Source organism: Ipomoea nil, unplaced genomic scaffold (assembly GCF_001879475.1).
Source record: "Ipomoea nil cultivar Tokyo-kokei standard unplaced genomic scaffold, Asagao_1.1 scaffold2704, whole genome shotgun sequence".
Lineage (NCBI taxonomy): Eukaryota > Viridiplantae > Streptophyta > Magnoliopsida > Solanales > Convolvulaceae > Ipomoea > Ipomoea nil.
Window position 1 is genome coordinate 2630935 of NW_017619132.1, and position 13410 is coordinate 2644344.

Sequence of the window (13410 nt, forward strand, 5' to 3'; positions counted from 1 at the left end):
TAGGTTCAATGAAGCCCAAAAACAAGTTAATGACCTGCTATCACAGGTCATTAGTGTTCAGACCACCTTCCGGCGAATTTTCTGATAAAAAAAAAAATGTGACCAGCAACCGATCCAGATTTGTCAAAAATTTCGCCGGCACTTCTTTTATCGAAAATTTCGCCGATCACTTTTTTTGTTTTTTTTGCCGGAAAATTCGCCGGAAGGTGGCCTGAACCCTAATGACCTGTGATAGCAGGTCATTAATTTATTTTTGGGCTTCATAGCACTTAAATGAATTGTTGATGGGTGTAATTGCACCTTTAAAAAGTTTAGGACCCTAATTACTTTTAAGCTAAAGTTCGAGGGCTTATTTGACCCTTTTCCCTAATAAATATTAAACAAAACATGTAAAATGGTATAAAAAGGATAAAATTTTTTGATACAACCTGTTAATTATTCGTCCTCTTAAAAAAATTAAATTCATTTCATCATTTGTATGCATGCATATATTTTCTTGAAATTCTTTATTTGACAACGACAACATGCCCTCTTCGATAGACACAGTGGAACAAATTGAGTGCATGATTCCATTCCAGATATTTATTTATTGCAAAATAGACAAAATAATCATAGGTGGTGCCAAACTGAAATAGTAACAATTTTTGTTTAAAACTTCCTCAATTTGGGTTTCTTGAAATTAGTATAACAGTTGACCTGGAATTCGATCTGGAAATGGCCCAATCTAATAATCTATATTGGTAGATTAGGCCATGTATACGGACCTAACAATAATGTCCACCGTACTCTGTACACCACACCGTCAAGAGAGAACTGATGTCCAATAAAAAATTTGAGAACTCATTTTAAGCGTTGATTTGAAAAGATGAATTAAATTGACCACGACAACAAACTTGGGTTTACCTTTTTTTTTTTTTTTTTTTTTTTTTTTTTTTTTTTTTAAATGACTAATCAATACGGACTGCATGCTAAAACTAATAATGTCCGTACCGATTTATTGCTAAATTGAATAGTTAGAGGAATGCAAAAGTCAAGATTGGTGTATGATATGCTTAATTTGCAATGAGAATGATAAGATTTTGATGCTTTCATTATCAGCAAAAAATATTGTATGTCTAGGGACAAGCAGCCAACTTTTAGACATGCATATGATGTTTTTAAAAAGAGATTTTGTGGAGTAGTTAGCTTTACAATGTGTTGTCATGCATTATCTTTCTTTGATATCATATAAGTTCCTAACTTCCAAAGTATATATCTCTACTATTACCTTATAATTAATTAAGTAAGAAATAAACTCAATTTATTTTAAATAAGATTTGAAATTTAAATTTTGTTTAGGGAAAATAGTAGGGGTGCAAGTGAATTGATGAGATGAGCTCCAACTTAGGTAAAACTCGAGTTTGAACTTGAAATAGTTAAGTGGCTAGAGCTCAAGCTCAAGCTCAAGCTCGCATAAATTTTTTATCTTTACAATCATGTCCAAAATGTATTAATAGCTAATTATTTAAAGCTAAGAATTATTCAATATTAATATAATTAATTTTGTTAGTGAAAGTAGTATGGACTAAACAAGTTTAGTCGAGCTCAGATTTAGATAGACTCGAGTTCGAGTTCAATAAAAAATTTAGACTTGAATTCAAATTGATAATTTTTGTAAAGCTGGAATTCGACGAGTCACGAGCTGAAATATTTTAAACTAGAATTCAAATTTGATCAAATTTGAATCAAGTTTCAACTCGTTTGCACCACTAGAAAGCAGAATATACATGATAGAATTCCTTCATTGGGTTTGATAGGCATCTCGATTCCAAATTAATTGAAATTTAATGTGACTATCAAATATCGAAAAACTACTCAATTAACATAGTAAATTTAAAAAAGAAAATTGTACATCCTTGTTGTATTATTAGAAGAAACAAATTAAAACATGAGAAAGTGACTTGATTGTATGTGTTGTTACCATGCATGCATGAATCTAAGAGTTAGAAGCCGAAGGCTCAAGCAAAAGGCCATTATTAAGCTTTAACACCCTTTTGCAAGACAACATCATCTAGGGCTACATATAGTGGAATATTAGAGCAGCAATTCTTGCGAGCTTTAACACCCTTTTGCAAGACAACATAATCTGCTTTATGGCATGCATATCTAAAAATGAGGAACATGGAAAAACACTATGCAGACATAAGTCCTATTTGCGAATTAGTTGTTAACGAATTGTATTAATTGATTTGACTAGCTAGTTAACAGTATTAAAGATTTATATGAAGATAATTGGTAAAAAATGTCACTACACATGTCTCTCTTAAAATTATCTTGAATAACTTTTTTTTCAAGGGGATAAGAAGATTGGAAATCACACGCTAGCTCTCATATAATAAAGATGTCTTGACAAGAAAGTTAATGAATATGTTATTTTCTCACCATCTTAATATCTCAATCACTACTCGGAGCAATTTTTCAAGGTAAAAGCAAATTTATTACTCCATAAATTTATGCATATAGAGTAGTCATTTGAAATTTAAATTACAAAATGCATGCTATTATATTCTATGAGTACCACCATTGGTAGAAGTTTTCTTTTTCCATGTTTTTTGTCGACCATATATAAGAGTATTATTAAGAGGATTTAAAACAAAAAGAAAATTTCAAAAACAAAATTAGAAAGTGGTCACTGGTTGGCGGCTACTTTAGAAATGCCTGGTAGGCGCGTGATATCTATCAATGGTGTATGTTTTTTTTTTTTCTTTGACAAAAATCACATTTTAGTAGAGGAACCCCTTAGCTTCCTTCTCTCTCGCTCTTTCAACATAAGCATGTTCTCTTTCTTTTCAAGTCACCAAAAAAAACTCCTCTTGAAGTGCTTTAGTAAGCTCATTTTATAAGTTTAAATTCTAAATTTATGAGTCTCCGCCTCAACACTCCCTTGAAAATTAACGGAATGTGTCTCAACTAGTTGTATACTATTGCCCACAATTTAAACCCTACACCTTGCTGCTATATACTATCAAAGTAAAGTTTCACAATTTATTTTAAAATGGTTGACCATTTTAGTTCTACTTGAACAATAAACTATATTTTATAATTAGTAAGTAGCATTCACTTCTCCCATAATTGGCTTAAGTTTGAAACAATATAAGTTTGCTTTGAAGTCTAACCGCAATTACAATAGTCCACCATCCACCTAAAACTTATTATTTTTCCCAAAATTAAAGTTATATATTTGCCAGATCTTTATCCTCATTCACAGAAGGCCTTTTCTGTGCATTAGATATTAAGCATGCAAGAAAGTCAGTTTAAGCTAGGCAACACTGAAAAAACTTCTGGGAAAAAACTATGATATAACTGCAGAAAACCAGACAAAGATTGGTGCAGTATTAATGTGTGACCTCAAAATTTAATAAACCTCAGACTAGTACAGAACTCAATGATTGCAGATTAAAACTGGGCTTGTGATGGAAGGACAGCCTCTGATCTCTTGAACTTCTGGTTTTTGAAATGATCAGATCACCAACAACTAAAGACTCTTGGCTAACCCCGTAATATGTTACTCCGTTCGAAAAGAAATGAACTTTGGAATCGAGACAGTTGGTAAGTGAACTGCTAATGTAACTTCAGCTAAAGGCTCGGGGCTAACGCCTGTAATATGTTACTCCATATTTGATAGAAATTGTTTAGAACTTAGCATTCGGGACTGATGGTAAGCAAACTGCTAATGTAACAACTGTAAAGTAGAAGGATTCAGTCATAAAAGTTGATGCTTTTTAGTTTTGATCTTTCCAGAAAAAGGGTTTTGCAGGGCATGAAGAGGAAGAAGAAGAAGATGGAGCAGTAGAATTGTCTTGTTTTTTAGGATCATCGGAATGGTGATGAAGATTGGTAAAGGGAAGATTAAATGGCATGAAATGATTGTTTGTGATGTATAAATCATCCCAAACTGGACTTCCTGGACCCCAACCGGCTGATATTGCGTTTAACCATTCTTCATTCATTTCTCCCCACATAAATTCCGATGATTGCTGCGCCGCCGCGCCGGCGGCGGCGGCGGCGGCGGCTGCAGTCTCAGAGTTTTTTTTAGCTTCGTCCTCTTTCTCAGCAGGAGGAGGCGGTGGCGGTGGCTCAGCCTCTGGCGGCGGAGATTTGGGGCTACCGGGAGTGTTTTCCGACGAACTGGGAGCTGCGGATGGATTTTTGTCTTTTCCGAGAAAGAGTTCCGGGAAATTGAGCCGAGCATTCTCGCCTCTTAGGTTATAGGCCTCGCGATCATACGCCATGGCGGCTTCCTCCGCCGTGTCGAAGGTGCCGAGCCAGAGGCGAGTCCGGTTTCTCGGCAGGCGAATCTCCGCCACCCATTTCCCCCAGTGCCGCTGCCGCACTCCCCGGTAGAGCTTCGTAGTCGAAACCGGCGGCATCGCCGGAGGCCTCACCGTCATCCTCCCTCGCGGGCTTAAATTCAAAGTATCATTCCAGTACCGCAGAAGCTGGTGGTGGTGGTGCTGCTGCAATGGCGCCGCCGCTTCCCCCGCAAAATACGGCGGGTAAGCCGCGCTCCGTTGGCGAAGAATCCGCTGATTCTGTTGCGGCGGCGTATGGAGCAGAGGAATCGCGTTCCTATTGTTCCATCTCAGTTGCTGTAAACTCTCCACGGATTGCTCCGCTCCATCCAAAGCAAAAGGAAAAACAAGCCTCGAAGATGAAGATGAAGAAGAGGTTGAAGGCGGCGGCGCCGCCGTATAAGCCGCCATGGATGACGGGAAGGGAAGAAGAGATTGAACAGAGCTTTTGTGTTCAGGACTTTTGATCCTCTTGAGAGGCCTACTCGACATGGAAGCATCTTCAAAAACTTGCCTCCATTGCTGATCATCTCTTTCAGAACCCGTTTGCTCCGTCACGGCCGCCTTCGACTTTCCACCGTCCTCCGACATAACCCGCCGCCGGCTCTACAGAAATCCAGGTCAATGAGCTAGCGCCGACTCTCTCAACAAAACAACAGAGACGGTTTACCAAACCAAAGAAGAATAGTAAACAAATCTGCAAAACCCAATCAGACAAATAAAAAATCTGCGAAACCCAGATCGTGAAATCAAGAACCTGGCAATCTAAAGTTACAAAGAAACAGGCTTTCTCTCATGTTCACGAAACAGTTCGGGGTTTCTTTTGGGGAGATTATGGAGTTCGAAGTTGAGAAAGTCGGAGTGTATATAAGCAAGAGGGATATGATGATAGGGAAAGAAAGAAATACATAATTGCCTGGTGTAAAAAATTGACCTATAGATCAATTTTAACTTATTTGATCATTATTAATTGTTTAATTTAGTTAAAAATATCATTATAAGTGTTTGGTTAATTAGCTTTTTGCAACTTCAAAATACTAAAATTCAAAAAGTTACTCCAAGCAACTTGTTCAATTAGCTTTTTCAGAAAGAAATTATATCAAACAACTAACAGCTAACCGTTAATTTTACCAAACACTTTTCTACAACAGCTAATGTTATCAACTAGTTATACTCTCTAATTAACACAATCAGCTAACAGCTATCAGCCATTTATCAAACAGAGCCGATATCAAATCTATGTGTTAACGACCAGCTTAGTTGGAGTCAGTGGCTGTGCACTCTCATCCTTTAAGAGATATCGGGAATTTGAACCTTCTCTCGGATGCAAAATCTGGCACCAAAAAAAATTTATGTGTCAACATCATTATTATATTGGTCCCTCCCTCACCTCTTCTTTTAGCATTTCCGTGGCTTCCACTCCAATCCTCCTCTGGTTTCCCCACTCAACTCCTCCTTTCCCATATTGTTGTCCTTTTAAAAATTATTACAGCACGAAAATATTTTAATCTGAAATCGAATTTAGAATTTTATAATTATTAAATTACTGTCTTGAATTCTTTCAATAATGTATTTGCGTTCTTGAATGGTCATGCAAATTAGGAGGCTTAATGTAATGTGGATGGTGTGATCGACAAATATATTCCGGACAAAAACCATTTTTGTTGGCTTTGTTGTACACTTGTACGATGATGAATGCAGCGAGCAATGATTGTACCCTGGACTAATGAACGGTCTGAGTTAAACCCAACATTAGAATCCACTTTACTTATGCTTTGCCGAAGCGTGCTTAATTAGCCACGTGTTTGTCGATTCCATACACATTTTCCAAATCTTTAATCACAAAAAGAGGTTTATAGAGTTGCACTCTTATTCCATACATATGACATTCGATCTATGGGTGTGTTTGGTTCCCACATAGGAATCAGAATCGGAATGAGTATCAAATACTTGGGAATGGTAATGAGTTTTGGTAAAAGTATTTAACATGTTTGGTAGTAGGGTGGAATGGGAATGGTTACTAATAGTAGTGCTTGAGAATGAATAAGGGAATAAAACCCTTATTGTATTTGGGTATGGATTTTTCAATTGATGAGGTATTCGAAATCCATAGTAGCGTTCTAAAAACCTTTCAACCAAACAACAACAATCACTTTCATACCTATTCCTATGGGCAAAACTCACCAATCAAACACACCCTATATTTATTTGTAGAGTATCACCCTTAGCTTATGACACGAACATAGAGTCCAGGGTAGCATACAACGTCTCGAGCCCCTTGTACCCTGCAAACCAACCTTATTCTCATATGTGTCAAATTAGTTTCGCCCTGCCATGGACTCATAAGGGGAACGACAATAGCTCCCGACAAATTGGGTCTTTCGAATCGCATCGATTCCCTTTATAATCAAGTCCAAACTAACGACAGACTCCTCAAATTTAATCTGGTTGGTGGGCCTGACTTGGCCAGACTTAAGCAGAACAACCTTAACGCTATTATTACAACTCTTTTACATATTTGACATGTTAATCAATTAATCTATTTATTAGGTCTTAACACAGTCACATTTGTGACACTTAGCTTACTTACGAGGTACGAGAATGTGGGTTATGCTAATATGTCTCACTTTCGGTGGACGAATTAAGAGTGCAACCATGGTCGTTAGTCGTTACCGACTACTTGCAAAATAGTCAAAAGCCTATGCAAAGGGCCAAAGGCTGTACACAATAGTCGGTGGGAATCGGCAAGTTGCGGTGGTCTATGCCTCTACGCTTACTTTCACGAGTACTATCAGCAATTGTGGGCTAATTAGTAATTACATTTCATTTTCGATTTCCATTTTTCGATTTACTATAAATCAGAATTTCAATATTTTCTCGTCTCTTTTATCAAATTGCACATAAAATTTTTTGTTGTCAATCGTTTTCGTCACCTATCTTAACACCTATCTTTTCTACGATATCTAATTTTCTATCTTAACACCATCTAATCTAAGGAGATTGCAAATCAAAAAAAAAAAAAAAAATTCAAGTTTTACTCAATCAAAAGATTTTTGACATTAAAAAAAATTATAGACATTGAACTTCTTTCGAATGTCTAGTAGATATTTATAAGGTGTAAAGGATCAATATGCATACTAAGATGAAATAATTATTGATGTATTTATAAAGTGTTTAATGTCCAATATCTAGTGGATAGTAAGCCATGAAAATACCAATAATACATGTATAAAATATTAATTCGTCATTATTAAATGTCAATTTCATCTATAATGTAATTAAGGACCAACATCAAAGTCAACTTTTTCTTTTCACATCAACTCATCAAGGGAAATAATACAATAAAAATAAATAATTATATGATATGATATATATATATATATATATATATATATGCACCGTTCAACTATCAATTTTGAATTTTAATTGAGATAAATTAAAACACATTACAAATTATTTAATTTAATATTAGAGTCAAATTTGTCAACGCCTGCATATAATATATATCATTCAACTCACGCATCTATGTATGTAGATCTAGTTAGACTTGGTCTTTGTTCTTAGTATTGTTTGTATGAGTTTTTCTTTTTTTAGGTTATGCATGCCTTGTGCATTTTGTCTACTATTTTGATTTGCATGTGTTCCTAACTCCTCGGTATTTGGTCGTCAAATTCTTGGATTACGCCCACAATATAATATTCACGTGGTGCATTAAAATTCAACTTATATAGGTACAACTAATTGCACATATGATTCCAATTCAAACAATAAAATTGTCCTTGTATATATGCATGCGATGCATGTTTTTTTTTTGGTGACGAGAGAATTCAAAACGACTACTTGAACATGTGTATTAGATAAACTCTTTTCAATGGGCTGAATTAAAAAAATATTGATAATTATTAAATTCGTGACCTTTAAATACTAGAATTATGTTTTACATATTGAATGTCATGTTTTTTAAGAAGTTGACTTAGTCTTGGATTGTGTCATGTGGATGCATGAATCCTGTTAAGTCTTTACTTTATTCCCAAGAATTAAATTTGATTTATTTCAAGAAAGTCAAACTCTTTCTACTTACATTTTCTAATTTTCTTATCCCAAAAGATTGAATCCCCAACCCTAAGGGCCCCCGCTCACATTCCGACCCGACAGAGCATGTGGGAGGATGTCATTTTCTAATTTTCTTCCCCCATCTCAGGAGGTTGAATCCACAACTCTAAAGGCCTCCCACACTTCGGCCCGACGGAGATTTGAGAGGATGTAAATTACGTACAGTGGCTCAATAACTCATCAAATAAGGTCAAATGTTGGTGCGCATAAGGGATCTGCCCACTTTAGGTCGAACTAAAATTTATCAATTACTTTTCTCATTTCTAAATAAAATAACAGGCATTAAAAAAAAAAAAAAACTCTTATTTTATAGATGAAATTACTAGTGTCATGAAAACTTTCTATAAAACATTAAACCAAAACTCAAATTTACCAACCTTTATATAAGATTTTAGTTTAATATAACTGGGGCTAAAGCATTTAAGCATGCAAGAGTTAAAGTTCCGTGCTGCAGAAGCAAGAATCCTTTTCTTTGACTCTAATATGCATACCGAATATATGTGTCTATATCTATATATAACGTGCATGACAATGTCTTATTAATTGGGAATAGTAATCATAGGACATACCCATAGTTTAGGTGCTTTAAGGAAGTGGTCCATATGGTACGTGGACATTTTGATGACAATGTCTACAATTCATTTTTCAACTTTTCTGACCACTTTAATGACTTGTTCGAAAATAAACAACTCTAATAAAAAAAAAAAAAAAGCTTACACATTTACTAACGTGAGAATTTATCTAATTTTTCAAAAAACTTAAAGAATTATTCGAGAATAAAAAATAAAAAAAAAAACAGAAAACATGTTTACTAACACAATTTTTCATTTTGAAAACTGGAAAATTATTTTCAGTTTCCAAGAAAAGTGAAAAGCTTTTAAAATTTATTTTCTAAATGGAAAACATAATTATCTATGATCTATTGACTATATATCACTATATAATCACATTCTCACAATTATCTACTTACATATTTATTCATTAGTATGATTACATTCATTATCATCTTCTTTTACTTATCACCAATTTTTTTTATCTTTTTTTTTTTTATATTCGCATTATTTATATAACATAACTTAATTGCTAATTACGCTTAAAGTTAGACATTATTTAATTTACATTATCAAAATTAAAACTTGAACTCTACACCAAGTTTTATCGATTATTAGTTATGAGATTTTCAGTTATGTTATATCATAATACAAGTTATATCATAATTTCCTCTCAAAAAAATTAGTTATGATATTTTCAGTTATGTTATATCATAATACAAGTTTGGTCCTAGATATTTAAATTTCACATATATATTAGACTTCAAAGTAAATATATATGTGTATGTGTGTGTCATTCAAATGAATATATTTAAAAAATATTTAGTTAAATAATAGCTCAAAATTTTTTAATATTAACTAAACTAAATTTTAGGTGTACTTAATATGTTATTGGTTAGATATATATTTAGTTATGTCATATACAACAGATATAAATTTGGTTAGGATATAAAATGTAAAAATCTTATATATACTAGACTTAAAAATAAAAATTATATTTATTTCATTTGAATCAAATTTATTCAAAAATATTTTAAATATACAGTTTAAAAATCACTCAAAATGATACTTGTGTTTATTTTATAACATTAATCTAAAAAATAAATTTAAAAAAATGTTAATAAACAAGTTTTCTAAATAGAAGGCAGAAAACAAAGAGCACTTTTTTGTTAGTAAATGGGATCGTAGCGTTGTTGGTTGAATTTTCTTCCACTTTTCTAAGTACTAAGAAAGGAGAATTTATTTATTTATTTTTTTTTTTTTGGGGGTGGGGGGAGGTGGGGGGATTATGTTTTGTTTTGTTTTTCTTTTTTCTTTTTTCACTCACCAAATTGTCTGCAACCCTGATTTTTTTGATGGGTCTAACTGTCTAAATTTGTTGACAAATTATTTTCGTAGTTAGTGTTTTTAGCCACTTCGATCGATAATATAAAAGAATAACACATTTTTTTTTTAGATTCATATTCAGATAGTTGGTCAAAAACTCAATTTAGTAGCTGGAAGCTGATGTCTAACCACTAAAAAAAAGTCCAATTACTAACTATTAGGACTCTATGTATATGAGTCTGTTTAGAACTTCTTATCCTTGTTACACTGTGACTCTCTACTTCTTATCATTGTCACACTGTGACTCTCTATTCTATATATTCACATCATCTGATCTCATTGTAATTAAGTTCAGAAAATATAATACAATCAGTTCTCATCTGGTATCAGTTAGCTAGGGTTTTGTGATTCATAAAATTAAGAAGATGCAGTGCTGCAATGACAACCTTAATTACCGTGGAGGTCAGCAACGTGGCTTCGATGATCCGTGTCAAATCTGTAAAGGTTTCGGCCACACAGGAGTCAATTGTTTTTGGCGCTATGATGATCCGTGTCAAATTTGTAAACGTTTTGGTCACACGGGAGCCAATTGTTTTTGGCGCTATGATGATCCGTGTCAAATTTGTAAACGTTTTGGTCACACGGGAGCCAATTGTTTTTGGCGCTATAATGATCCGTGTCAAATTTGCAAAAGTTTTGGTCACACGGGAGTCAACTGTTTTCGGCGATATTCAGGGGCTCCGGGTTCTCAGGCTAATTTTGTGTTTCAGAATGGTTTAGTTGCTAAAACCTCGTCAAATTCTCATACTTGGGTTCCGGACGCTGGAGCCACAAATCATGCAACTCCGAACATCGCTGCCATTTCTACAACGGAGAAGTACACTGGTAATGACACTTTACGTGTCGGTGACGGTATGGGTTTATCTATTAGTCATGTTGGCCATGCCTCTTTTAATACCCCTTCTAGATCATTTACATTGTCTGATATACTTCACGTTCCGCGTTTGTCTAATTCTTTATTATCTGTTCAGAAGTTTGCATCCGATAATAAAGTCTTTTTTGAGTTTCACCCCTCCTTTTTTGTTGTGAAAGATATCAATACCAAGGAAATACTTCTTCGGGGCAATAGTTCGGGGGGACTATACACACTTTCATTACCTAGTTCGTCTCCGTCAGCGTTTATTTCCGCTCGTGCCTCGGCTTCCACTTGGCACAATCGTCTGGGTCATCCTCATAACCGTGTTCTTAGCCATATACTTCGTTCTTGTTTGGTTAGTGGGTCTCGTGATAATATTCGTTGTCATAATTCTTTATGCAATGCGTGTCAATTAGGCAAATCTGCCCGTTTTCCCCTCCCCCGTGTTGCTTCCTCTAGTTCTCAAATCCTAGATCTTATTTACACAGACATTTGGGGTCCTGCGCCCACTTTATCTACTTCTGGCTTTCGTTATTTTGTGATCTTTGTGGATGACTATTCCCGTTATACATGGTTCTTCCCTATGAAATTAAAGTCTGATCTTTATGTCATCTTTGATAAATTTCGTACTCTTGTTGAACGGTCCTTTAATTGCAAAATAAAGGCCATTCAGTCTGATTTAGGTGCTGAGTACAAAAAGTTGCATTCTTTGTTTGTTCAATTAGGAATTCAACATAGACAATCCTGTGCCTATACACATGAACAGAATGGTCGTGTTGAACGAAAACATCGTCACATTGTTGAAACTGGCCTGGCTCTTCTAGCTCATGCCTCTGTTCCTTTGAAATTTTGGGATTTTGCCTTTGAGACTGCTGTCTATTTAATTAACAGAATGCCATCTTCTGTATTAAATAACTCCAGTCCTCATCTCCTGTTACATAAATCCCATCCTTCCTATCTTTTTCTTCGTGTCTTTGGGTGTTTATGCTACCCTCATCTTCGGCCATATAATCGTCATAAGATGTCATACAGGTCTTCTCCATGTGTCTTCCTAGGTTATCCTGAGTCCTTTAGGGGGTACAGATGCATGGACTTACATACTAATAAGATTTACACATGCAGGCATGTCAGATTTGATGAAGAAGTTTTCCCCTTTGCTACTAAAACTTCTTTACAGGATCTATCTACTCCGTTTTCTGGACCTTGGGCGGAATCTGTTCTCAGTCACAGCACACCTATTCCTGCCGTGTCCAATGATGAGCTGCCAGAACCGCCGCTACCTGCTTCATTCGAACCAGCCGTGGATCCCAGACAGGCTGCCTCGTCGGGTGATCCTGTGGAGCCTGTTGCTCGCCGGCGAAGCCGTCCACGTGGGCGGTCCATCAGGCCCAATGTTCGTACTCACTCTATGGCCACTCGCAGCAACGCAGATGCTCCTCTTTTTGCTCTAGCAGCTCAAGTGCATCCCACGGAACCCACATGTTACTCTCAAGCTGTCAAATATCCTGAGTGGCGTGAAGCCATGGACCAAGAATTCAATGCTCTCCTGCATAACCACACATGGTCTCTAGTTCCACCCACTGCAGGTATGAATATTATTGGCTGTAAATGGGTGTTTCGTACGAAGAGAAAGGCTGATGGTGCTATTGAAAGGCATAAAGCCAGGCTGGTTGCGAAAGGTTTTAATCAGGTTCCAGGTCAGGACTTCTTCGACACTTTTAGTCCAGTGGTAAAGCCTACGACTGTAAGACTCCTTCTATCTCTAGCTTTATCATCTGGGTGGTCTATCAAACAGCTAGATGTTCATAATGCTTTTCTGAATGGTAATCTGGCTGAAACAGTTTATATGAAGCAACCCCCTGGTTATATTGATGCTAACTTCCCGAATCATGTTTGTTTGTTAAAAAGATCTCTGTATGGGTTAAAACAAGCTCCCAGAGCTTGGTTTAATCGACTACATACGTTCTTACTATCGGTTGGCTTTCAAGCATCCAAGACTGATGTCTCTCTGTTCTATTACTCTAAAGACTCTGCTTTGGTTTATCTATTGGTGTACGTGGATGACATTCTTGTAATGGGAAGTGATCAGGGTATTATGTCTCAGCTCTTGTCCAAACTGTCTGCTACATTCAAAATCAGAGATCTTGGTGAACCAAATTTTTTTCTGGGTATT

General features: G+C 35.6%; 1 protein-coding gene across 1 annotated transcript; it reads right to left on the minus strand.

Moving 5' to 3' along the window:
* Window positions 1-3324: 3324 nt before the first annotated feature.
* LOC109155866 (ethylene-responsive transcription factor ERF053-like) lies at window positions 3325-5186 on the minus strand. Its single transcript, XM_019303546.1, has 2 exons — window positions 3700-5186; window positions 3325-3454 (listed from the first exon to the last, which is right to left on the minus strand). Exon 1 carries the CDS (start codon window positions 4920-4922, stop codon window positions 3762-3764), a length of 1161 nt encoding a protein of 386 aa, XP_019159091.1. The 5' UTR covers window positions 4923-5186; the 3' UTR covers window positions 3325-3454; window positions 3700-3761.
* Between the last annotated feature and the right edge of the window lie 8224 nt (window positions 5187-13410).